Source organism: Antechinus flavipes, chromosome 1 (genome assembly GCF_016432865.1).
Source record: "Antechinus flavipes isolate AdamAnt ecotype Samford, QLD, Australia chromosome 1, AdamAnt_v2, whole genome shotgun sequence".
NCBI lineage: Eukaryota > Metazoa > Chordata > Mammalia > Dasyuromorphia > Dasyuridae > Antechinus > Antechinus flavipes.
In genome coordinates this window covers 665,486,791-665,513,758 of record NC_067398.1, presented here as the reverse complement: position 1 = coordinate 665,513,758, position 26,968 = coordinate 665,486,791, and the positions used below count along the sequence as shown (strand labels likewise).

Below are 26,968 nucleotides of genomic sequence, written 5' to 3'. Positions count from 1 at the left end.
TTTTGAATATAGAATTAATAGAAATACTGATAAATATTTCCTATCAGTATGGTGGTTTTCATGCTTCCCTATAAAAGAATTACCCCAAAAGGAAAGTTGAAGATTTCACATTTTAAAAGATTCTGAGGTGATTGTTTATATACAATTTTGTATACACATCTTTTGGGGATAATTTATTTTATCATAAAATATCTTGCCAAGGAATTTAGGATTCTAAGCTTTTTTCCAGCTGTCATCTGATGTTCAGAAGTAATTTACCTACAAGTCATATTCTTAATCTGTTTGTGAAATTTTGAAGGCTTTTTTATATTTTAGTTGGGTGTGCAATTGTATAGCACTATTGATAAAAGGTAAAGTGTGACTTAGATGTGAGATTTAGACTTCACAATCTTCCTACAGGATGATAGTCCTTGTGGTTATTTTTTTCATTATCTCAGTTGCTTTTTAGTAAAAGAGACTTAGCTGTAACTCAAGCATGGTAATGTAAATAAGTCCTAAATCAAAAGCTTAATTAAAACTCTTTATCCTTGTTTCCTAAGATATAAATAAAAACTAAATGATCATTTAAAAATATCAATTTCTGTTTTTAGCTCTTTCCCCAAAGTGTTAAAAATAGATGGCAAATATTTTTTCTATATCTTTCTTTATTTTACCTTTAAATATTTGTCTAAAAGCAATTTATTTCCCTGATTGCTTTTGTTTCCTTAATTCTTATTTTTTAATAAAGCTTTTTATTTTCAAGGCATATGTACATGTTTTCAAAACATGACAACATGAGACCCTTGCATAGCCTTGTGTTTCAGATTTTTTCCTCCTTCCCCCCTCCTTCCCTAAATGACACACAATTCAATATATGTTGAACATGTTAAAATATGTTAAATCCAATATGTATAAACATATTTATAAAATTCTCTTACTGCACAAGAGAAATCAGATCCAAAAAAGTAAATGATAAGAAAACAAAATGCAAGCAAACAATCACAAAAAGAGTGAGAATGTTATGTTGTGATCCACATTCAGTTCCTACAGTCCTCTCTCTGGGTGTAGATGGCTCTCTTCATCACTGATCATTTGAACTGGCACCAATCATCTCATTGTTGGAAAGAGTTACTTTCATCAGAATTGATTGTCTTATAATCTTGTTGCTGTGAACCATGATTTCCTGGTTCAGCTCATTTCACTTAGCATCAGTCCATATAAATCTCTCCAGGCCTTTTTAAAATCATCCTCCTGATCATTTCTTATAAAACAATAATATTCTGTAACATTCATATACTATAACTTACTCCATTTTCCAACTGATGGACATCCACTCAGTTTCCAGTTTCTTACTACTACAGAAAGGGTTGCCACAAACATTTTTGCACATGCCTTTAAGGTCTCTTTGGATTATAGGCCAAATAGAAACACTGCTGGGTTAAAGGGTATGCACAGTTTGAAAACTTTTGGAACATAGTTCCAAATTGCTCTCCAAAATGGCTGGATCTGTTCACAATTCCACCAACAATGTATTAGTGTCCCAGTTTTCCCACATCTCCTCCAAATTTGTTCTTGTCTTTTTCTGTCATCATAGCCAATCTGAGAAGTGTATAATGGTATTTCAGAATTGTCTTAATTTGCATTTCTCTAATCAATAGTGATTTAGAGTACCTTCTCATATGTTAATTCCCATTTTCTTCTCAGTCTTTTACAATGTGAATTCCAGACACTCCATTAAAACTGGATTTGCTTACATTACTTACCATCTCTTTACCTACTACATCCAGAAATCTTCTCTCAGTCTTCATTGTTCTATTGTATTGGACACTATTGATCATCCCCTTTTCTAGTGTCTCTCATTATGGATTTTCATAATAATGTCTTCTTCTGGTTGTTCTTTTACTGATCTAAGCATTTCTACTTAGTTTCCTTTGCTCAATAATCATGTGATTATCCTAACCAGCAGATCTTATAGTTTACTCAAACTCAACATATCCAAAACAATTTAATATCTTGTCCTTTTTTGCTGATTTTTATTGAGGATGCTATTCAGTCTTTAGTCTTTTTACTTGCAACTTCAGACTCATCTTTAGTTCTTCCCTTTTCTTCTCTTCCCTTTCTCTCCACTAATACACTCTATTTTGAGGCCTTAGCATTCTACCTAGACTGTTAAATATAGAACTAGTACTTTAATCCATCTTCCTCATATCTGCCAAATTGATACTCTTAAAAGTACATTACTCTCCTGCTCAGGAATTTGCATTGATTTCCTATTACCTTTGAGGCTGGGGGAGGAATGCAAGCTCCTCTGATCAAATAAAGAGAATATTTGTGAATTTGTGAATCACTTAGCACAATGTCTGACACACAGTACACAATTAATGCTTGTTTCCTCTTCTCACCTTTCCTATCTAGCTCCAGCTTATCTTTCTAGATCAATTTTACAATATTTCCCCTCATGTATATCGTGTTTCAGCCAAACTGGTTGACCTGTTGTTATCTTATACATAACATTCCATATCTTCTCTCCATGCTTTTAAAAAAGCTATTCCCTATTCCCGGAATGCTCTCATCTATATTTTCTTCCTGTTAAGAGTTCCTAAGCTTCTTTAAAGTTTTCGGTCAAATATCTCATAGGCTATATTTTATGGAAAAACTTTTTCTTGATTGATATCACTAGTTAGTTCTCGGCACCAAAAGAGTACTTCTCTGAGTTTCATTTTCCTCATCTATAAAATAAAAGTGATCTAATAGATGATATTTAATATTCCTTCTTTCTAAATATGTTATCATTGTCTCTTTTATTAGTCTGTTCATATTGTTTTAATGATAGCCTTGGTGCTAGAGATGTAAGTTTCTGGTCCAAAGACCCTCTTAGCTCTTAATAGATAGCAAATTGGGCATCATTGATACTTACAGTTACCATTATTTTGGTGAAATACTCCTTAGTAGATGGAACATTGTATATTAAGTCAAATCAACAAGCATATCTCAGTGCCTATACTATGTATGACTGATGTGATAAGTATGTGTTTTATTAAACATTTCACATCTGACAATAGATCAAGAAATACAATTTGGGGGGGGGGAGAAGAATGAGACGTTTCTGTGGTCAGGACTGTGAAAACATTTCATCAAATTCTCTAAATCTACTTCAATAAAAAAAATGCCATTGCTTTTGGATCTGCAAATATGTATTAGATTTTTTTGGGTCAGGTTATATCTTCATCATCCCTAGGAAATTAATCTTCACAAGACATACCCTTATGGCTTAATTCTTAAATTTACCTGTTCCTATGAATGACATTAAAGGCTTTTTAGGCTTACCAGTAGATGGAGTCCTTGCCAAACTTTGGAATTATTTGTACTATTTAAAAGCTGTGCTTTTTTCTCAAGTATTATTTCTGCTTTTTACTCTCTACTCAAGTCACATTTAGGAATTGAAGATCTACTTTTTGGATCCAGTTAACATTCTTAGTATTACCTGACATGTTGCTCTTATTTCTAGCCAAATCTTACATGAATCTTTATTCTCATTTTTCAGCATATTGTTTCTAGGAATTCAAACAAAGAAAAAGTCTTGCACTTCTGAATTATGTAATATATTCCTTCTCTAAAGGACTTCAAAATACTAAAACCTCTGAAATCTGTAATCATCAGGATACTTGATCATTTTTAAAAATGCATCTAGTAAAGGTTACAGACAATAGGCATAAATGGTTTATTGCTAATTTGCAATCCCAGGCACTTTGTCTAAATGTTAAAAATATATCCGGTTTATGTTCCTTAGAATTTTGTCTTTGTTCTCTTCTCTGAAGAGTCATATTTTTTAAAAATCAACTTTGCTTTTCCTTAAATAATGTTTTTCATGGAATAACATTGTCTCTGCCTTTCCAGTGCCTCTTTAGTTGATGTTTAGTTCATCTTTCCTACCTTGGTTCAGTGAAGACTTTTGCTTTCCTTGAGGGGTAGGGAGGAGGGAAGGAATTTGGCAGCTTATGCAGAGCTCTATGGCTGCTGCTAGCACAATTTTTTTTTTTTTAAAGAAAGGGAAAAGGGAAAGAAGATTGTGCAATAAGTAATCTGAGAATCCTGGGAACAGCTGTCCTGGTTTGTGGAGGACAATGAGATTTATGATCTTTGAGTTATCTTTAAAACTCCAACAACTTTTGTACTGACACACTGGCTGCCTTGACGCCCATTTTCTCTATTTTCCTGGGTCACCGTCCCTATTTTGGGCTTTTATATCTTTTAGCCACCTTAGTTTATCTTTGGGGGACTTTTTCTTATGCATTCTGATTGTTTGCTTTTATAAGCAATTTTTAAAACACCAGCAAATTTCATTATTTGTGTAATCAAGTTATGCTACTCAGCTTCTGTCATTGCTAATCCCAAGGCATTTCTCATTGTACATGTATTATCCAAATGGGGACCTCATGTAGCACAAGATGGCATGCTTACTATAAATCCCCTCCCTTTAAACTAAGCTTCTGTGTAGATCCAGTTGTAGTCTTTTCCAAATAGAAATTCTATCAAATTTCTTTTTCTCTGTGGCTAGTTGATAAAGAGTTTTAAGTTAGAAATTTTCTCTCTCCCCCACTTTCTCCATTTCTTTTTTTAGTTCTAGAGTTTCTATCTAGATTGGAGCTAAAATTCTTGAAAGGAATATTTTGTCTCTTAGGCTAGGGGTCAGCTTAACTAACAAGGCCACCAAGAGACAGATCATTAACTTTAGAAGGAATAGAAGTGCAAAATGGGAAGGGAGGAGCAACCTATGCTGAGCATCCCTTGGCAAATACAGAGAATGAGTGGAGTCAGATTACTCTGTGAAGTAAGAGATTTCTAATCAGGTTTGAGTCTATGATTTGGAAAGCCACATACAAGCCATAGACAGTGGGAAGTCTTTTTCCTACCAGCATGAAATATCATTGGACAACTTTATCACATCCTTTTGAGCCGAGTTATTGCCTTGATGTGTGCTTGTTTATTCAGTCAGATGTGAAATCCAGCTCTACTGATGATATAGAAACAGTAGGGTTGTTAGAATGCATATTCCTTCCCATGTCTTTCCCATTAGACGCTTTTCGACTCTCTGGGGTGTAACAGTCTGACAGCGTTACTTAACCTATGGTAACTGGGGCTTCCTGCTAATGAGTCAAGTGAGGGGATTGACAGCTTGATGACCTACTCTTGGCTTTCCATTCCTAAGCTAATGAAATTCATGACTACAGAAGCAAAAGAGGGTAGCTGTTGTAAATTTGGATTTGCTTTTTTTCTTCAGGGGCTATCGAGGGAGGATTTTTCCTCTATGGAATTTATTTTCTGCTTTCAAGTCTCATCTTACTTTTCCACCAAAGTTGTGCTTTCATGCAGCATTGAATTCCAGCTTTAGCAGAGATGGGTAAAATTCCCAAGAGAGCACTAATAATCTTTGAAATGTTGAATCCCTATCTCCCCCTCCCATCTCCTACCCCTTACACAGGGTAACACTGAAGAAAGCAAAACACACACATACACACACACACACCAATCTTTTTGTGGCCTTTGATTCAAAACCTTGTTTTCTAGTTGTTTCTAAAGGTGTATCCTATTCAACTTCTAACCCAAACTTAGTATGCTTTTTCACTCATGTGAAAAAGCCAGCAGTGGAGGTGGGGATGGAAATATTGACTTCTCATCTCAAACTGAATTTTATGTTTGTAGGATGCAAGCATGGTCTAGCTATTTTCATCATCTGCTTTCCTTTTCCCACAGGGAGGGGGGATTGAAGGGTGGAAGGGGTTGGGGAGGGATTGGGGCCTGGAAAAGGGGATTTAGACTGGGGGTCGTAGTGAAGGAGGTCTTTAATAGCTCAGGGGAAATGTGGAATTCTTGATGTTTTGAAAAGATTTGAACCAAAAGACCAACAAGAAGACATAGTAGATTCTTACTAAAAATCCATCTGAAATTTCCCACCAGCCTGAAGAATTTATAAAAATTTTGTTGCTCACCCTCTGAAGGGTGTGTGTGTGTGTGTGTGTGTGTGTGTGTGTGTGTGTGTGTACACACGTGTGCGCACACTCTTTGCCCATCTGTGGTGGGTATTTTTGCCTTTGCCTATTGGGAAAGAATGAAATCCATGAGGGGCAAGTAGGGATTGGGAGTTGGGGTAGTGGCCTTCGCCTACTAAAACTAAATCAGAGTGGTGTGTTTTTTGGTTTTAGAGCCAGAGGGAGCTCTATAGTGTTTTCCAGAGCAGACTGCAAAGCATATTCACCTCACCTCTCTCGATACTACATAATCTGTCTTCAGAGCTTGATTTTTCTGAGCTGTGTGTTCTCCTAGGATAATGTCACCCTCTTAAAATATTCTTAGAGGTTTATCACTTTGAAATTAAATATAACAAAACAGTAGGGGTCCTTCATAGTATTATTGTTTAAGAAGAACTTTTTTGGCACTTGAAATGTTAAAATATTCCCTCTAATTACATATTCCCATGGAATAATAGGATATAAAAGTCAGGGAGAGGGAAGAACTACTTAAGATTTGAGGACTAAGGAGTATAAGATAGTAGAGAATTGTTATAGAAAACTATTCTTAATTTTGGTCACAAATAATAAACTACCACTCGACTGAATTTTTTTCCAAGGTTTTTTCTAAAGCAGAAAGTGGCCAAAATTGGTATTTGTCCTCTTGATGAGGGCTTCTTAAACTTGTTCCATTTGCAACCCCCTTTTGCCAGAGAAATTTTTATGTGGCCCTGGATACATAAAATAGGTACATAAATCAGACATTTATTGATAATAAATCATAATTTTGTGACTCCCATATTGTTGCAAGGTTACAACCTACAGTTTAAGAAGCTGGGCTCTAGAGCAGTGGTATCAGACTCAAATAAAAAGAAGTGGACTAAATCACATACAAGAATCATTGTGGATTACATATTGACTTAGAAAACCCCATATTAACAATACTTCCCATCTATATTTTAATCTAGCTGGGGCCTCATTCATGGCGATTGGTTCAATGTTTGACATCTCTGCTTTAGAATAGGGATTCTTAACCTCTTTAAAGTTAAAGACCATTTTAGCAATCTGGTAAAGTTCACGGACCTCCTTTTCAGAATGTTTTTTTTTTTTTTAATTTAGCTACATAGAATTGCAAAAGAAACCACATCGAAGTACATTTCTCAAAATATTTCTTTTTTTTTTTTTTTTAAACGTTCACAGACCCAGATTAACAAATTTTTTAAGATGATTATACATGTATAACTTGTATTGAATTGCTTAGGATAGGGAGGGGAGAATTTGGAATGTAAAAGTTTTTAAAATAACTTAAAAATTGTTTCCACATATAACGGGGGGAGGGAGAAGAAGAGAGAAAATACTAAATTTTAAAAAGAGAGAGAAATGACTGGACAGTGAGGGAACTCAGGATACATATATACAAAACATAAGCTTGGCAGTACCTGAAAGGAGAGAGAGACCTGGCTTTGTTCAGATGGAATATTACAGTGGGAGATAAATGGTGAAGATTGTTTAACATTTAGAAGTTGAGGAGACAGATTAGAACCTCAGTTCAATTATTGAGAACAATAACTACAGCTATTGCCTCATTTATAACTGGTTTTATATATTCCCAGGGTTATTGTTTTTTGAATTTGCTAGCCTAACTCCTTAATATTTATTAATAATTACCTTCATGCCCAACTTCACAATAACCTCAAGTCTCTCTAGCTCTCCCTTAAGAGGGGAAGGAGGGGTGGGAGGCAAAGGCTGCTATAGTCTTACATGATGAATTTTCTCGATGTTTTGTTGGGCAGAGACTGATTTATAGGATGATGGCTATAGTTCAGTTTTTATGAGGATGGAATAGTCCTTCATTTAGCAACTAATTTTTTTTAAGGTATTTTTATTGCCAGGTATAGTGACATGTTCCTATAGTCCCTGCCAGAGATGCTAGATTTCTTCAATACAGGAGTTGGAAATCCCATCAGTTGTCCACCTTAAGCCTAGCACACTACAGCCCCAGGATTAGAGAGCTATGAGGTTGCCCAAGGAGAGGGGCAAACCAGCCTATGTTTGAAACACAGACATAAAAGGACCAATAGCACTGAGTTTAGGATCTAATAAGTAACTGCTGCACTTCCAGCCTAGATAAGATAGAAAGACCCTAGTCTGCCTCCTCTTCTCCCCAAGAATAAATTAAAATACGATAAAATAGATTTCTGCTTAATTTTTTTTAATTTGGTATTACATTTCATAACGTATCATTTCTAAAATATAGAGAATTGTCTGAAATTTAAAAGAATGCAAGCCATTCTCCAGTTGATAAATGGTCAAATTGTTAACAATTTTCATGTGAAGAAATTAAAACCATTTCTAGCCATGAAAAAATACTCTAAATCATTCTTAATCAGAGAGATGCAAATTATGACAACTCTGCGGTACCATTATACACTTCTCAAATTGGCTAAGATGACAGAAAAGGGTAATGATATATGTTAGAGGAGATATGGTTAAACTGGGACATTGATGCATTGTTAATGGAGTTGTGAACTGATTCAACCCATTCTGGAAAGCAATGTGGAATTCTGCCAAAGGGCTATCAAACTCTGCATACCCTTTATTCCAGCACTGTTTCTACAGGGCCTGTATCCCAGAGAGATCTTAAAGGAGGGAAAAGGATTCAAACGTGCAAAAATTTTGTAGTGGCAAGGAACTAGAAACTGAGTGGATGCCCATCATTTGAAGAATAGCTGAATAAGTTATGGCATATGAATGTTAAAGGATATTATTGTTATTCTGTGGGGGGGGGGGGTCAGGAGGATGATTTCAGAGAGGTCTTGGATACACATGAACTGATGCTAAGGGAAGTGAGTAGAACCAAGAGAACATTGTACATAGCAACAAGATTATATGATGATCAACTATGATGGCCTTGGCTCTTTTCAACAATGAGGTGATTCAAGCTAATTCCAATAGATTTGTGATGAAAAGAGCCATCTGCACCCAGAGCGAAAACCATGGAGACTGAATGTGGATTGCAACATAGTTTTTTTACCCTTTTTTGCTGTTTGCTTGCTTTTTTTTTTTCTTTCTCATTTTTTTACCTTTTTGATCTGATTTTTCTTGTGCAGCATGATAGACATGGAAATATGTTTAGAAGAATTACACATGTTTAACCTATATTGAATTGCTTTCTGTTTAGGAAGAAAGGAGCAGGGGGGGGGGGGAGAAAATTTTGGAATACAAATATGCTATCTTAGCATATATTTTGAAAATTTAAAAATGTAATTATCCAAAAAAAGTACTCTAAATCATTATTAATTAGAAAAATGCAAACTGGGGCAGCTAGGTGGATAGAGCACCAGCCCTGAAGTCAGGAGGATCTGAGTTCAAATTTGGTCTCAAGACACTTAAGAAAGAAACAAACAAAGATGCAAACTAAAACAACTCTGAGGTATCGCCCCACACCTTTCAGATTGGCTAAAATGTCAAGAAAAGATAATGATAAATGTTGATGGGAATGTGAGAAAACTGGGACACTAATGCATTGTTGGTAGAATTGTGAAATGATCCCATCATTGTGGAGAGCAATCTGGGACTATTCCCAAAGGGTTATAAAACTGGGCATAACTTTTGATCCAGCAGTGTTACTATTGGGTGTCCCAAAGAAATCATAAAGGAGAGAAAAGAACCCCTGTGTGCAGGAGAGAGGATTTTGAGAACCGAACCGAGTGTGGATCACAACATAGGATTTTCATTCTTTTTTTGTTGTTGTTGTTTACTTGCATTTCGTTTTCTTCCTCATTTTTTTTCCTTTTTGATCTGATTTTTCTTATGCAGCATACATAATTGTATAAATATGTATACATATGTTGGATTCTCCCTACATACACACACACACGTTTAACATATATTGGATTACTTGCCATCTAAGGAAGGGAGGTGGGGGGAAATTTGGAATATAAGGTTTTGCAAGGGTCAATGTTGAAAAATTATCCATGCATATGTTTTGAAAATAAAAAAAGATTATTATTATTATCAGATTTCCAGTCTAAACCCAATTTCTGCCTGCTTTGTTTTCCTAGCAATTCTTATTAATAAATAGGGAGTACTTTGCTGGGTATTTTGTAACTACTGAAGTCAGTTATTTCTAATTCTTGTCTGGTCTCTTTCATTGATCTGGAGATGACACCGACCTCACTGGGTTGTTGGGAGAATCAAATGAAATATATGCAAGTATTCTGAAAGACTTATGATTCCGACATTATTGTTAGCATTATCTAAATTTTTTTAATTTGAATATTTAATTCATTTTTAATGTATTTTTTTTAGGTATATACTTTTTCCTCTGAGCTTGCTTTAGCTGCATCCCAGAAATTTTGATATGTTGTCTTGTCATTATCCTTGTCCTTCACATAGTTATTGTTCCTGTGATTTGTTCTTTGACATGCTCCTTTCTTTAGGATTTCATTAGTAGATCTCAATTTAGGTCCGTTTCCTTTTGTGTTCTCTTAATAGATCGATAATTTTTATTCTCGTATGGCCTCTAAAGCATGTGCTGGACATTTTCACTTCATTTGCAGTTTCTCTATGCCTTAATACAAGACTTTGTTTATGTCAAAGTACTATGTGGTGCTTAAAAATTGAATATTATTTAGTGGATCCCATTGAGAAAGTGCCATAAATCTTTTAGCTATAAATGATCCAATACATCAGTTCTATATTTTCCATTTTTAAAAATCTCTTAGATTTTTCCACATCTAAAAAGCCTCATTATGTACTGTTACATTGTGGTTTCCCTCCCCCCCCACCCTTTTAATATTTCTTTTATGAATTTAGATGTTCTTTATTGGTAGATCTATTTAGTATTGATATTATCTCTGGTCCCTTTAAGCATAATATAATTTGTGTTTGTTGATATTGTGAATTCTTTGATAGCATGATTATACTTCTTGTTCATTTACCAGATTTATTGTAGATTTTATTCCAGCTTCTCGATTTTCATTCTTTTGTATGTCTTTACTTTTAAGATGTTTCTTCTAAGCAACAAATGGCAAAGTTTTGTTTTCTGTTCACGTTTAAATTTCAATTTGTATATTCCTCTATTTTATTCTTTAATGTTCTTTTTCAATTTTTCTTCATCTTTAAACTCAATATTTTGTCCTCAAGTTTTATTTTGCTTAATCTTCTCAGGTGCAGCCTTATTCTTTAGGCTCCCCTTAAACCTCCACCCCACCCCACTCCTCACTTTTTCACTCTTTTCTGTCAGTCCTTTATCTACTCTGGGGAAAGAAAGGGGTACTTTTCCATTTAAATTTTTCATTTTTCTCATTTTGTTTTTTTCCTTCTTTCAGTTACAGAGCAGATTCAAAATTTCTCATCTTCTCTTTCCTGCCGGTAATTTGGTTAGATTTTATTTTCCCCTGCCCTTTTTTATTTCTTTTCTTCTTTTTCCCCCTGAGGCAATTGAGATTAAGTGACTTGCCCATGGTCACACAGCTAGGAAGTATTAAGTGTCTGAAGCCAGATTTGAACTGAGGTCCTCGCTGACCCAAATTTGCTTTATGGTATCATCCTTTATGTCTAAATCATGAACCCATTTTAACCTTATCTATAAGGTGTGAGATGTTGGTCTATATCTAGTTTCTGCCCTGTTTTATTTTTTGTTTGTTTGTATGTTGGTTTTATGTTTTTTTTGGGGGGGGGGAAAGGGAGTTATTTTTAGTTTACCCAGCCAATTTTTTATCAGATTGTGAGTTCTTAACCCAAGCTGTAGTATTTATGTTTATCAACGAGTAGATGACTGTAGTCATTTACTATTGTGTCTTGTGTACCTAATCTATTCCATTGATATGCCAATTTAGATAATACCCAATGCTTTTGAAGATAGCTGCTTTTATAAGATAGTTTTTGATCAATGACATCATTTTTCATCTTAAGTCCTTCAGAATTGTCTTAGATTATTGAATTGCTGAGAATAGTCGAATAATTCCCAGTTAATCTGCTGTAATGTACTGTGTACATTGTTCTCCTGGTTTTGTTCATTTCAGCTTGCACCAATTTATGTACTCTTCTCAGGTTTTTCTGAGAGCATCCTACTTGTCATTTTTTATAGCACAATAGTATTCCATCATAATCACATATAACATTTAACATAGAGATTCCCTAATTGATCAAATATCCTCTTAATTTCCCATTCTTTTTCTTCATCAAAGAAGCTGCTGTAAGTACTTTTGTACTTCTAGGTCCTTTTCCTTTTTGTTTTTTAACATCTTTGGAAGACAGACATAGTAGTATTACTTGATCAAAAAGTATGCATGGTTTTATATATCCCTTTGGGCATAAGAGAACCATAACTTCTGAAATTCATTTATTCTCTTACGGATTTTCTTTCTCTTTTGAACCATTCTGGCATTTCTTTTTCTGTGCTATCTTTGGGCTCCATAGGATTTTGTGCTTCTTCAGCCATTGGTTATATATAGTTCATATATATTGGCTTGTGTGTATTTTTGAGTTTTGTAATCTCTTTGAGGGTTTAACACACTCCTTCTAACATCCTCTTAACATACTTTTTGTTTGTGACTTGGAACTTGTGACTTTATGATAGATAGCAAAGTCTCTGTAACAGAAGGGAGGTTCTAGCATAGGCCCCTGGCTCAATGAAAATGTGGAGCAATTTGTGCTTCCTTTTCTTAAGAGGAAAGCTATCTCTGAATGAGAATTTCAAGATTTGTAGTTTATCAGTTCATGAAGATTTTATCTTATCATGGTTGGTTCTTCTCTCCCCTCCCTCTCCCCCCCCCCTTTTTTTTTTCCTTCCCTTCTGTCCCCAATCTTATTTCCTCCTCCTTTCTCCATGTCCCCTGCCTGCTTCAACTGCTTACCATTTGGCCCATAATTCTTCCCAGGAGTAGTAGAGAAATAGTGAATGTTAATGAAAATGGAACTGTCTCTTTTTAACATTTAGTTGGTCCCTTAGCCCAGAAACTTCTCTGCCATTTGTGCAAGTTAATTAAAATATGTGCTTTACTTCTATGGAGCCTACATCAAATAGTGTGGAATAAAACATGTTATTACTTAATAACTAATGTAAAATTCAAGAGAATAGAAATGGGAGTGAGAGCTTCAAGGAAGAGGTAACATTGGAACTGAGCCTCAAAGTGTTGATAGTATTTCATTAGTTAAAAAAGTGAAGAGGGGGCAGGGCAGTTTAAGTGATGCAGTGTTTAGAGCACCAGCCCTGAAGTCAGGAGGTGACTTCAAATCTGGTCCTAGACACTTAACACTACTATCTAGCTGTGTGACAATGCGCAACTCACTTAAGCCCAATTGCCTCAGCAAAAAAAAAAAAAAAAAATTGTAGATGGGAAGACCTTCCATGTCTAAGAGGTATCAGTCCTTTCCTTTAACATTGAAAGATGCCAGGATCACACAAATAGTATGTAGCAAATCAAGGATTGTCATTCTGATCTTTCCCACTATATGCCACAGGGCCTCTAATTGAAGGTTTTTGGGTCAAAGGAATGGTTTTTTTTTGTTTTTTTAAAATAAAGTTTGCAAGGCAACTATCAAGAATATACTGTTAACAGTAATTCTGCAGCACAATACATACTAAAGTGGTTGAATTACAAGTTGAGGGATGGTGGTAAAAAAAGAGAGAGAGAGACTTTATTAAGCTAATATATATGCAAAGGATATATATATATATATGTATATATATATATACACAAGAGGAAATTGCCAATAAGCAGTTAGAAATGGGGGGGTCTGGATCCCAGAAGAGAGGTTAGAAATAAAGATAGAGACTTGGAAATTAATCAAATGGGTAATAGTTGAAGGAACCTGCTAGTTTGATTACTAGGAAAAAAGAAGGACCGTATCTTCCCTCATTGATAGCTAAACTAGTAAGAAATTCATTGAAAATGTATAACCAGAAAATATGAAGGTGCTTAAGCATAAGTGAAATAGCTTCATGAATCCGTGGCCAGTTATTAAGGGAAAAATCAAAATACATCCAATTATTTGAGATTTATCTAGTAACTAGACTTAGTAACTGTAATTTTTTTTTTTTACATATCATTTCCTGTTTTTTTAAAGTAAAATACATGCATCTAACCTACTCTGGAAATTCTTTTGATCTTGTGAAATTTTCTTTACCATTTTTCTTATTTTTCTTTTCTTCATTATAAATACACTATAGATTCTTAAATGTGAACTGATTTTGTAGATTAACATATACCTTCTAAAAAATGCTTATGCCTAATTCTTTCTTCTACTTGAAGATTAGTTATCCTTACCTTCCCATATGAACTTGCTGCTATTTACAATGGAAGTTCTTAAACAGTCTTAAATTCTATTATTAACTTTGCTTTCTTTAATTTCCATTCTTAGGGATGCTTCAAATCTTTATCCGGTTAAAATCTACCCATGAGAGATTGTGAAGTTAGACTTTGATCGAATTGCAAAGTAATAAAATATCATTCCAAAGCAATTTGGCAAAATATAGTAAAAGATATAAAGATGATAAATGTCCATTCCTGAGTATTTTAATCTGTTGAGAGATATGGCCTCATTATTTTCATTTGCAAAAATAGGGAAACAAACTTCGTAAAATCTGCTTAGAAAGGACATTAGAGGCTATTTAAGCTCAATCCATTCTTTTTGGGGAAGGGGGGTATGTCGTCTTCAATTCACTTTTTCTTTTCAGTTGTTTTTTCCTACTCCCTCACTTGCTGAAAAGGAAGGAAAAAACAAAACATTACAAAAAATATATAAACAATGCAAAACAAATTTTCACATTATCCATGTCTGAAAGATAGACAAGAAAATATTCTTCCATCTTCACTCTATCTGCTCTTTATCTGGAAATGGATAGTTTATTTCATCAAAGGTCCTTTGGAATTGTGGTTGGTCATTGTGTTCATCAGAATTGATTATCCTTATAGTGTTGGTGTTATTGTATAAATTTCCTGGTTCTACTTCAATTTTCATCCTTTCTTTTAGCACATTGGTATTCTAGTATATTCTAATATAATTTTGTTCAGCCTTTCACCAGTAATGATCATTCTCTCAAGTCTCCAATTTTTTTTTTAACAACCAAAAAACTAAAAACGTTAAAATACTTTTATATATGTTGGATCCGTTTTTTCTTCTTTTTCCTCCTACTCCCCCCTCTTTCTTCCTTCTCATTTTAAAGTATCAACTTAGTGGCAGTATTGCTGGGTCAAAGAATATGCTTGCTTTTATAGCTTTTTTATAGCCTAGGTTCTTAAACAGAGATCTTTTCTACAACATTAACTTTAGCTTTAAAGAGGAACCAACTACATTTTGAGACAGGCAGTTCATCCACTTTTGTCTCATTCTAATCATTAAGGTTTTTTTTTTTTTTTTTTACAAGTCTAAATTCTTTACATTTTTGCTTTTAACATATTTGAAAAAATAGTCATAAATTGTCAATCATCAGTGTTATAATAGCATATTATAATGAAATTAACTCTGCCTGGCACAATGGAAATAGCATTAGATTTTGTGTCCAAGGCTAGGCTAGATGTGCACCATAAGTATTCATCTCCAAATAAGGCACTCATCTTCTCAGGACCTGAGTTTTCTTTGAGAGTCCCATCCTTTCCCATTATGGTGGGGAAAGATCTGAAAAAGATAGCATTCAACAAAGTATCAACTGAAAAATTAACATTTTTAGGTAATTGAAATTCATTGTTTGCTTACCTTAACTTCTAATATAAAATTTTATGAAGTTTAAAAATAAATGATACAGATTAGGGTGCCATGTCCAACGTAGCAATTTTTCCTACAAATATCTAAAGAGTTTTCATGAGTTACATTTTTAACATAGATTAGTAGTGTATGATGTTTGTCACATTGTTGACTTGTTAACTTAAAACAGTCTTGTTGCCTAACTCTTAGTTGACCCCATTGAGGATTTTCTTGATAAAAATACAGAAAAGGTTTGTCATTTCCTTCTCCAGCTCATTTTACAGATAAGGAACCTGCAGCAAACAGGGTAAAGTGACTTGCTCGAGGTCATACAACTAGTCAGTGTCTGAATTTGACTGAATTTGAACTCAAGACTTCAGGCTCATTGCTCTTATCTACTGCTTTATATACCTGCCATTGTAAACTCACATGCCTTATAAAAGAAGCATGACATTTAGAAGGAAAGACATGATAATTTCATGTTTAAAATTCTGAATATAACTTTTAAGGAACATTGATAAGCTTGACATTATCAGAAAGGGGCTATTAAGCCGGTCTTGATCATGTGAGGAAAAGTTGAAGGAAAAGGTTTGGAAAGACTAATGGCTGAATTACGGCCAATTTGTTGGTTTTTTAATTTGGTACAAAGAAGGATTCATAGGATACGATGGTAATACTGCTAATGAGAAGTGAATTAAATGTAAAAAAATAAATAAAAGTAATAATGTTAAAAATAGTGCTACTAGTCTTCAAGTGTTTGGTCTGCTGTCAAAGAGCTTAGACTTGTTTTACTTAGCTCCAGAGGTGACAGTATTTGGAACATGATGATAAAGAAGCTGCCAAAGAAAGATTTGGGCTCCATGTCAGGGACAATGACAATGACTGCTTGTCAATATTATTCTAGTGTTGCATTGTAGAAGACACTTTTTTGTTCAGGTTTAATTGTTTGAAAATGGCCAATGTAGGACTAGTTTTACAAAGTCTTAGGATTTGATGAAATAGGTACTTTCTTATTGAACCCACCATCTCTCCGGGAGATAAACAGAGCATGAATATGTGAAAGGGGAAGTAGCTTGTCTAGTGTAGTATGACTCAGAGGATTTAGAGATTCCTGAAAAAAGATTCTAGAAAGAAGCAACTACTGCAGCAGCATCACAATCCAAATCCAGCTTTACTATATCCGTTTCCTATGCTTTTTATACTATATAATAAAAAACATGCTGACTAAATAATTTTGAATGTCAACATTTATACATCTCTTAAGTAGTGCTGTTAGCAAGTAACTTCATCTTTATAGACCCATCTGCTCATTTTCAGAAATGAACTGGGTTAATGTGTAGATCATGAGAGCAAAAATATGGACCTGAAAGGGTTCCTGAGACATGAAATTAAACCTTTTTTTTTAATAGGGAAAATTAAGAGTCAGATCAAATTAATATCCAAGGGCAGAAAAATAGTGTCACACACAGGATTTGAACTCATAATTTCTATCTACAGATACATTGTTCTTGCTCTTTTCCCTTCCCATTGTACCAGATGATCTCACGGTTATATACTGAGTGACAAGAAACCAGATTTTCTCACTCATAGTTCAATGCTGTTGTTACTGAAATAGTAGGTAAAGTATAGCCTTTTTTTTCTCTCTTATGTAGTTGGAGTTTAAAAGATGAATGTTCAGTTTCCTCCACTTGTTTCATGCTTACACATTCTGTACATAAATTTTATTGTTTTATTTACTTTGAAATATGATTAAAGTATTTGGACAATAATTTCCTCTTCTTGGTTCCCATTTTGAAATGGTTTTAGGAGGAAGTCTCCAGCAAAGGCATCAACTTCTTCTTTTGAGTCCACAAGAAGGCATTTTCACTCTAAAAATAAACCCTTTTATGGTCTTGAATCAAACATCTGATGAGAAAACTTTAACTGTCTCATTCATGTGAATGGAGTCTGTTTTTGTATGTGTATTATTAAATGATACGTTTCAGTACTCTTGGGATTCTGTTTTGGTCCCCATTTCCTTTAGACTTCTAAAGTTTGCTATCTAAGTTGGTCTTTAAAACATTTCCTTCTTTTAGCTTCAACAAGGTTAATTTCTCTGTATCACTGACAAAATATTTCTGTAAAAGTCTGTCATGCAACCTTGTCTCCCATTTGCCATGAACAGCTTTTTTTCTTGTTCTGAAAAGTGTATCTACTAAACTTCCTTACAGAAATCCATGTTTATGTATCTTATACTTTTGCAATCTAGCCTCATTCTGCACTTCCTCATTCCTCAAGTTCTCAAAGCACCAAGTGTTTCATTAAACCTGTCATTTCCTTTTAAGTAGTGGCACAGCAAAGAACTTGTTCATGTTTTCAATGTTGAATACCCCAGATAATTCTAGGAGGTGAACCTGTCTTTTTTTGTGTTGCCTGTAATAGATCCCCTCAAACTACCTACTGATTGTTGAACAGGAACTAAGATCTTAGTTGTGTCTTCTGTGCTACTTTTTCTAGTTTCATGAATTGCTGAAACTAAATTCTGTTTTTAATCTATTTTCCAGATAGACTATTTTGTTTGCTTTTTGATTGGGTAAAGTACTTTTCTACTGCAACTCTGTTTTATGCCTTAAATATTCTCATAGAATTGGGATTAGGAAGCTACAGTAGCTAGTGAATTTGTTTATTTTCACTACCCTTATGTTTCCATTTTCTTATAGGAAATTGTTTTTAACAGCTTCTTTCATCCCTTTTCTACAGAGTTTAATAATCTACCTAGCCAACTTAGTTCTGCATCTATATTCTTCTTCCTTCTCCACTGCACTCTCTCCACCATTTGGAAAGCCCAGCTTTTCTGCAAGGGTTTATTTAGTGAGAAAAAATTTTTTTGTATTATCTTGAGGCTTTCATTCACTAAATATTTTTGAATGCCTGTGACAGAAAGGTAAAATACTTACCTCTCTTTTGCATTTAGTCCAATCTCCCTTGTATTATAGATATTCTAACTTGTTTGGTTTAAAAATTATTATGAAAAGATAGGTTAGTGGGCTTAAATCCAAGTGCCAGAAGGGTCTGTGACATAAAAGAAAGGTTAAGACCCTTCCCTTTGGCATCTTGTTTTTCCCTGACGTGGCCATCATTTGGGTTAGACAAAGAATCTCATTAACAGCATTTTTTATACCCATTTATTTTTGTAACTAACAGAGTATTACTTTAGTTCCAGTTAGACTAGAATCCTTATTTCTGAATCTCATTATAGGACTCTTTTTACCCATTTATTTTTATAACTAACAGAGTATTAGTTTGTTTTGATCCTGATAAGAACCGAATGTTGATGTATCCTGAAGTATGTGTTTTGGTGTTTTTGTTGTTTTTTTACTGAGGCAGTTAAGTGAGTTGCCCAGGATCACACAGCTAGGAAGTGTTAAGTTATTTGAACTCAGATTCTCCTGACTTCGGGGCTTATGCTCTATCTAATACTATGCCACCTAGCTGCCCCTAATCTAAAGTTTGTAATGTTAAAAATTCAAATACCTTACCATGGAATATTGGAATAAACATATTTTACCATTTGGGTAGGAAAACATCAAAAAAAGCTGACATATTTCAAAAAAAAGTTTGATGTCTTTTTAAAAAATTTACATCAGTCATGTATCAGTGCTGTCACCCTCTTTATTATGCTCTCCTTTGTGACACAGCAAAGTTAAGCCAAAAAAAAAAAAAAAATTCTATACAAAAACCCTGCCTCATTTGTCTTACTGTAATCATTTTATTAAACTATTTGATAATTTTCTTTTAAAAGGAGAAAAACGGTATAGGCTCTATGCTATACTCATTTTATTTTCCTTTCAGTATTCCATATGCCTATCTGCCTACCTAGGGTAGCTTTAAATGCTGGTGATTATTTAGCCATAACATGGGCATCTAGTTTTTATCCTTTCATATTTGTCTTTTATAATGTCTGTAATATTTATCTTCTCTTTTCCTTTCCTACTGCCATCACTGAATCCTAAGTAATTTATTTGTTCAATATTAGACTAAAATAACCTAGTTTCCCAGATTTTTCTTCTCTTATCTGTTCTGTCCTCTACTAGACTTTAAAATGTATCTAACTTGGATGTTAAGCTAGTGAGACCAAAAAGAAACAAAGACAAATTAGAACTAGATTGCAGATAGTTTTATATGCAAGGTTTACAAAACCCCCCATATTTTCCCCGTAATCCTCTAGTTTCCTTCTTATTTACTACTGGAAAAAATTTCAGAACTTGAAAGATGCACAAAGTTAAAAAAAAAATCTTCCTTTCCACGTGAAAATACTTAATTATGTTTAATGATAGCTATTATGTCCTTCAACTTTTTTCCTCTGGCATTTGTGACTTTTGCCTGAACAGGTTCCAGTTTATTCATAAACTCAATCTTAAGACCCAGAAGTTATACATACAGCTAGCTTCAAGTTTACCTATTATTTCTTTTGATCAAGACTCTGTGGTTCTCCTAACAATGTTTACATGTACCTCATCTTTTTAAAAAAGCATTTAGATTATTCATTGGTTTATATTCACATTGTACTTATTTCCCCATTGCCCACATTTTTTCCTACCTGAGTGCAAAATTTAAGTTAAACATGATCTTAAAATTTCTGCCCATCTTTCGACCTAATAAAATGATTTGTGAATATAGGGATAGATGTTCCCTTGACTTTTTTTTCCATTCACAGATTTTGGTAAACATGCCTTTCCTCCCAGAAAAGGGAGAGTCTTCACCTTATGCCTCCACTTCCTTTCCTCTCATTCATTTTTCAACCCTTTACAATTTGGTTGTTAATCTTTTACCTGTCATTTGCCAAAATTTATGACCTTTTCTCATTTTTTAGTCTTCTTTATCTCCAAAAGATTTGAAGTTCTCTTCAAAGACAGTCTTCTGTTTCCTGAAAGACTGTTATTTTTTAGGTTTCTTTACTGATTTCATAGCCATATTATGACCAAGGCTTTGTCTGGGGTCCATGTTTTCTCTCTACTCTTTGACAGTGATAACTTTATAAGCTTCTGTGATTAATTTTCTCTGTTTAGCGGATTCCTATTTCTGTATGTGTAAACCTTAGTTTTGTTTTGTTTTGTTTTGTTTTGTTTTGTTTTGTTTTTAATTTTCCTTAGGTCCAGTTGTACATCCCCAACTACCTAATGAATGTTTTATAAACATCTCAAACATGTTACATACAAAATGTCTGTCTTGGGGTAGATAGGGCAACTGCTCAGAAAATTTTTTTCTGTTTTTTTCTTCCCAAGAAAGAATAATCTTTATATTGGAAATATAACAATTAAATTGATTAACAGAGAGGTGGTAACTCAGATGAGTGAGAGGACCCCTGCCTTCAATAAAGAACAATTTAAACTTGATATTGGGAAGAAGGTAACAATTAAGAGTTGTCCAAAAGTGAGATAGACTTTTCTTGAGAGATGGTGAGCACTCTACTTAAAAGTGTTCAAGTAGATCATCTTATGCCTTTCCAAATACGTCTTAATGTTGGTGTCTTCTTCACTCTGAGACTACCACAAGTTTATGCTTTATAGCGCTTCTTTGTACATTGTTTACATGTTATCTTTCCCCACTTAACATCCCACCCTCCGTCCCTATTAGACTGAGTTTATTCAGAACCAGTACTGATATTTGCCTGCCTTTGTAATCCCAATGTTTATGGCATAAAGTAGTAACTTGCTAGGATCTTTCATATGGGGGTTGGACAAGATCTATGGTTCTTTCCTTTATTAATCTAAAACCTATTGCCTCCTTAAATGCATAGTATTATAAAAGAAATCTGTTATTTTGAAATACAGTTAGAACACCCCTCACCCTTCCTTTTTTTTTTTTTTTTTTTTTTTAATTTCATGGGCCCTAAGTTAAGGACTCCTGAAAAGAAAAGAATAATTAATTAAAAGAAAACCATTAACCAGATACAAAACTAAGAAATCTGATTTCTAATTGGAGAAAAGATTAGGGACTCTTAAACTGGGAAGGAAAGAGTGAACAGCTACAATTCCCTAATCAGAAAAAGAGGTTTCCCACTTCCCCTAAGTGTCTATATATAATTCAAGGAACATGGAAACAAGTAACTGATCGACTAATATAGGGCCAGTTTTCAAATAAAACATATGGGTTACTTGAGATGTATAATTAATTGGGGTTTTTTTTTTGTTTGTTTGTTTTTAATAGCTTTTTATTTACAAAACATATGCATGGGTAATTTTTCAACATTGACCCTTGCAAAACATTCTGTTCCAACTTTTCCCCTCCTTCCCTCCATCCCCTCCCCTAGATGACAGCTAATCCAATACATGTTAAATATGTTAAAATATACGTTAAATCCAAAATATGTATACATATTTATATAGTTATCTTGCTATACAAGAAAAATTTGATCTAGGAAAAAAAATCTGAGGAGAACAAGAATGTAAGGAAACAACAGAAAAAGTGAAAATACTATGTTGTGGTTCATACTCATTTCACATAGTTCTCTGGGTGTAGCCGATTCTCTTCATTACTGAACAATTGGAACTGGTTTGACTCATCTCATTGTTGAAGAGAGCTAAGATGTACAACTAATTGTAAGAAAATTCCTTGCATTAGTTTTTGGATCTGCCCGGGGTTTCTGGTTAGTATAATCTAGGTTCTTAGTTAAGAGTCTCTAAGAAAGAAGAGTTGGTCCAGCTTCTGAGTCAGGCAAAGCTAGATAAAAACAATTCAATAAAAGAAATTAGTCTAAGAGCCATCATTGAATAGAAAGGGAATTGAGGTAGCTCAAGTTGAGTAATAAGATGTCAGTATGATTTACTCAATTCCCACAGTTAATTCACATGCTGTTCTAATTTCCTCAATTCCTTCCATATCCATTCACTTGCCAGATCTTGTCATTTCTACCTTCACAGCCTCTCTGTCCCTTTCTTTATGCTTACTTCTCTCTACTAGATCTCTCACTGCTAGACTTGCATGATGTCTGCCAGGGAACCTTATTAATATTCAAGAAAATCATGGAAAGGTTTATGAAGTAGGTGGCAACTTGAATTGGATTTCAAAGGATGGGTAGGAATTTAAATGGTAAATAAGAGGGAAAGGAGAGTCTTAAGGCTAGAGAAAGGAGAGCCAAACTATCATCCATTTTGACTAGTGATTGGGTGACAGTCGAGGAAAAGGCTAGAAAAGAAAAGTACCACCAGGCTATGCAGACCACTGGGCCGGGAACTGAGGGAGATAAAAGCAAAACAAAAGACTTTCTTTGGTTTTTTAAAAGCTTGATGTCTCATTGGAAAGACAAAACAGTGGCACAAAACAAGAAAAACAGACTAGCAAAGTCTAGCATGATATATTCCGGTGGCCTTTTTCATAAGCATTATTTGGGCTACCTGTGGACCAACTCCCGACAAGCAGCAATATGCCTAGTGGGAAGTTGGGTGCCTTTTCTGGACTGTTGAGGTAACTCAAAAGAGTTCTCTGGATCCAACCAAGTCTGCTCATTGTGTGGGTCAGAACTGTCATATGCCACCTAGAGTGAACTAGATTAAACCGGAACTGGGAAATTTTTGATAAGATAAATAATAATAAGAAGATATATTTGAGATAAGTCCACATAGAGCTATTTATTTCTATATGAGTTTGATCCCCACTCATGATAGGCCAGGAGACTTATTATTTGTAAGCCTTCTAGGATTATCACTAATATTTATAAGGAAGATGGGTTTGAAGAAAATAAAATTTAAGTTTGGACACTGAGATCAACTGAGACGAAAGGGCATATCATTCAACAAAAATTTATTCATCAACTACCAAACACTATTCTCTGCACTAGGCATATAAATACGACAACTAAAACAGTCTCTTCTTCAAAGGCACTTGTTTCACTGGGTGAGGAAAACAATCTTTAGGACTCCAGACTTGTCCTCAACAGTTCACTCTTATTGGGAGTATAGGAACCTTTCCCACTCTACCAGGAAGTAGAGGTAAAGTTGTGATCTGTAGCCTAAAACAGTGACTGGGGGGTGGGGGTGGGAAGATGCTCTCTTACAAGATTTTGGTTTTGTGGTGGTTTTGGTTGTTGGTTTTTTTAAGTCCCATGACTCCCAGGCAGCTACCCTATTCTGTCACACTTTTTTTTTTCCTTTGGATCTGAGAAGCTGTGTACTTTTACTTTGGTGGAGTCCTTATTAGCATTCCTATTTGTCAGCTTCTTTCCTCCCCTTGCCATAGATTTATGGGGCCCTCTCAGAAGTAGCTATTTTATTTGACTTCCATGACTAAGGAACTGGCTGACATTGGCAGGTATTTGGAGGCCTCTATTGGGTTTGACATGTTTAAAGTTTGGAATAACCCTCAGCTTAAGTTTCCCTTGTCATGGATTTTTGGTCCTCGGAAAAGAGAGACAACAGAAGAGAAATTAGGGATGAGGGGTGGGGAGGAGTACTTTGGCTGAAGTTACTCTGTGGAGACTAGTGAGCTCTGCTTCTGAATGGGGCCTGAGCAAGGAAGATGAGAGTCTTCTCTCTCTCTCTCTCTTCTCTCTTTTGTGGCCCACTTTGGCAGGTTCTTTGGCTTTTGTGGAAGTAAAAGAAAGGGTAGGGGAAAACAGATTCAAAGAGGAGTGTGAACTGAAGGGGGATGGGGAAAAGGGAAGGAACCTTTTTTTCCTCTGGTGGCAGTGGCAGCCGTGTCATGTCCTAAATCCTTGATTAAGTCTCCCCATCTGGTTTTCTGAAAGCCCCCCTCTCTCTGATGGGCTAATAAGATAATGATTTTGTGTTCAAGCCTTAGCCTCACTCATCCCAGCAAGTTTTTCTCTCAGATAAATCCAGCGACCCAACATTTTTATTGAGTGCTTTGGCTCTATCTTAAAGTACACTACCCCATACCTATAACCCAACCAACACTCAGCCAGAGAGACTTACCTTCTTTTCTTATCTGCAGAGATGGCACCAAAATCCAAAAAGAAAGGGCATCCTGGACGGGAACCAAAGAAGGTAAGTGACTGGAAATGATCCATCTGTGTGAATAAGAAACCTTTTCTTAGATTTCTGGAAGGGGGGTTGCTGTGATTCTTCTGCCTTTGAGGATGCATGTCTTGCAATCTATTCTGGACTGGGTTGAGTCCAAAGCTATTCTTTGCTTAACTCTTTACCTGTTAATATCTTTTTCTCAGCACCACCATCACCACCATCAGCAGGCACCACAACAGCAGCCTCCGCCACCAACGACCCAACTGCCACAACAGCAGCCCCCAGCCCAGCAGCCGCCACCACCACCACAGCAACCCCTACCACCCCCAGCCCCTCCCTCAATCCCTCAGCAGACAGCCCCACCGATAAAATCTTCCCCGCCTCCCTTCATCCCTGCCCAGGTGCCAGTCCTCGAGCACTCACTCCCAGGGAGTGTCTTTGACCCCATCACCCACTTCGCCCAGCCAATCATACACCTCTCCCAAACGGAGCTGCCTCCCCACCTCCCCCAGCCACCTGAGCACAGCACTCCGCCTCATCTCAACCAGCATGCAGTAGTTTCTCCTCCAGGTAAGTGAGTAATGGAGCAGGAGGGTGAAAAGGGTTCCCAAAGGGTCCTATCATAATGGTGCTACCTGTTGGACCAGCTTGCTAGTAAGAACTTACTCTTCTGTAAAGTGTGTTAACCAGCAGGGGAGAAAAAAGGAGGTATTAGTGATTATATGCTGCCTGAAATTGAATTTTTGCTCTTTTCTTCCAGCTTTGCACAATGCTCTGCCCCAGCAGCCTTCTAGGCCTAGCAATCGAGCTGCTGCCCTGCCCCCCAAGCCAGCCCGTCCCCCAGCTGTGTCACCTGCACTCTCTCAGCAGCCCCTTCTCCCTCAGCCACCTATGCCTCAGCCGCCCCAAGTCCTATTAGAGGATGAAGAGCCACCTACCCCACCTCTCACTCCCATGCAGATGCAGATATACCTACAACAGCTACAGAAGGTGCAGCCAACCACACCTCTCCTCCCTTCTGTGAAGGTGCAATCCCAACCTCCCCCTTCCCTACCACCTCCAGCCCATCCTTCTGTGCAGCAACAGTTGCAGCAGCAGCAGCAACAGCAGCAGCAGCAGCAGCAGCAGCAGCAGCACCAACCCCCACCACGGCCCATGCACATGCAGCCCATGCAATTTCCTCCCCATATCCAACAGCCACCCCCACCTCCCCAGCAACCAACCCACCCACCTCCAGGGCAACAGCCACCACCACCACAGCCAGCCAAGCCTCAGCAAGTCATCCAGCACCATCCTTCACCACGGCACCATAAGTCTGACCCCTACACAACCAGTAAGTGCCAAGTAAGGGGAGTAAACATCATGGGAGAGATGCAGTGGTGCTTAAGAATAAGACTAATATCAAAGCTTTTTTTAGGTTTTCCCTGTGACATAGTCATGTTTCTTGCTTATTGGACAAGTAATTCTAGAACACCTGTGCAATGTATACTCTTAATAAGATCCATGAGTGTAAATTATATGGACTTGTGGGAATTTTTTTCTGGAAGAAGATAAGCATAGAACATCCCAAGTTGGACAACACACAGCATGTAAGTAGGTAGACTGGAAATTAGGCTAAAATATAGGGTTTATTTATAGCTAATTAAAAAATGATGAGAATAAGGAAATTGAAATTGAAATCAGAATATGAATGCCGAGTTACAAATCTCTTTGTGATCACTAGGCTGAGGTCTGTTAGGTTTCTTCTTGTAAAGAGCAGCAAGTTAGCCAGTGTAACAAGAATTATAGAATACATGGGTGTGAAAATAGAAAAACAGGAGGGAGTCAGGTAGGAGTAGAGTTTTAAATGCCAAAAAAGACCATTTTATATTTAATTGTAGATGTGAGTGTGAGACTGACATGGTTAGGCTTGACTTTATAGGAAAATTCGTTTTGTTTTGATTAGCCTAAAAGGTTATTTCCTGTTATTGACATATGAGAATGGAATGATGATTAGGCATTATAAACTTTGTATATTGATTTTAGGTTTTTTATTTTCTGAATGGAAAAAGAAAACTTTTGACTGATAATGTAAATCAGACCCAAAGTGAGCTGCTTCATGATAATTCAGGCTTATTAGAATAGAGCTACTCAGTCCAACCCAGAAAGGAACAAAATCAGTAAGGAGGTGATAACCTGAGAAATATTGAGACAGCAAAATTCAACAGTTTCACAAAAATAAAATTAAACTTTTCTTATGGTTTATCAGCAAAATAAAATGCATAATGTAAATTGAATATGTATAGAAGTTGAAACTCTTAAAGAATGCCATTGGGCCATTACATTTTT

The 26,968-nt window shown here is 35.7% G+C and overlaps 1 protein-coding gene across 4 annotated transcripts in view; it reads left to right on the top strand.

Annotated features, from left to right (window-relative positions):
• The window catches only part of BRD4 (bromodomain containing 4), a 156,371-nt gene that overhangs the window by 119,902 nt on the left and 9,501 nt on the right, over positions 1 to 26,968 (top strand). For all 4 annotated transcript variants that reach the window (XM_051972028.1, XM_051972027.1, XM_051972026.1 and 1 more), the window contains 3 exons: positions 24,612 to 24,664; positions 24,844 to 25,210; positions 25,401 to 25,973. In XM_051972028.1, coding sequence (XP_051827988.1) covers positions 24,612 to 24,664; positions 24,844 to 25,210; positions 25,401 to 25,973 — 993 coding nt within the window. The remainder of the gene's footprint in view (positions 1 to 24,611; positions 24,665 to 24,843; positions 25,211 to 25,400; positions 25,974 to 26,968) is intronic.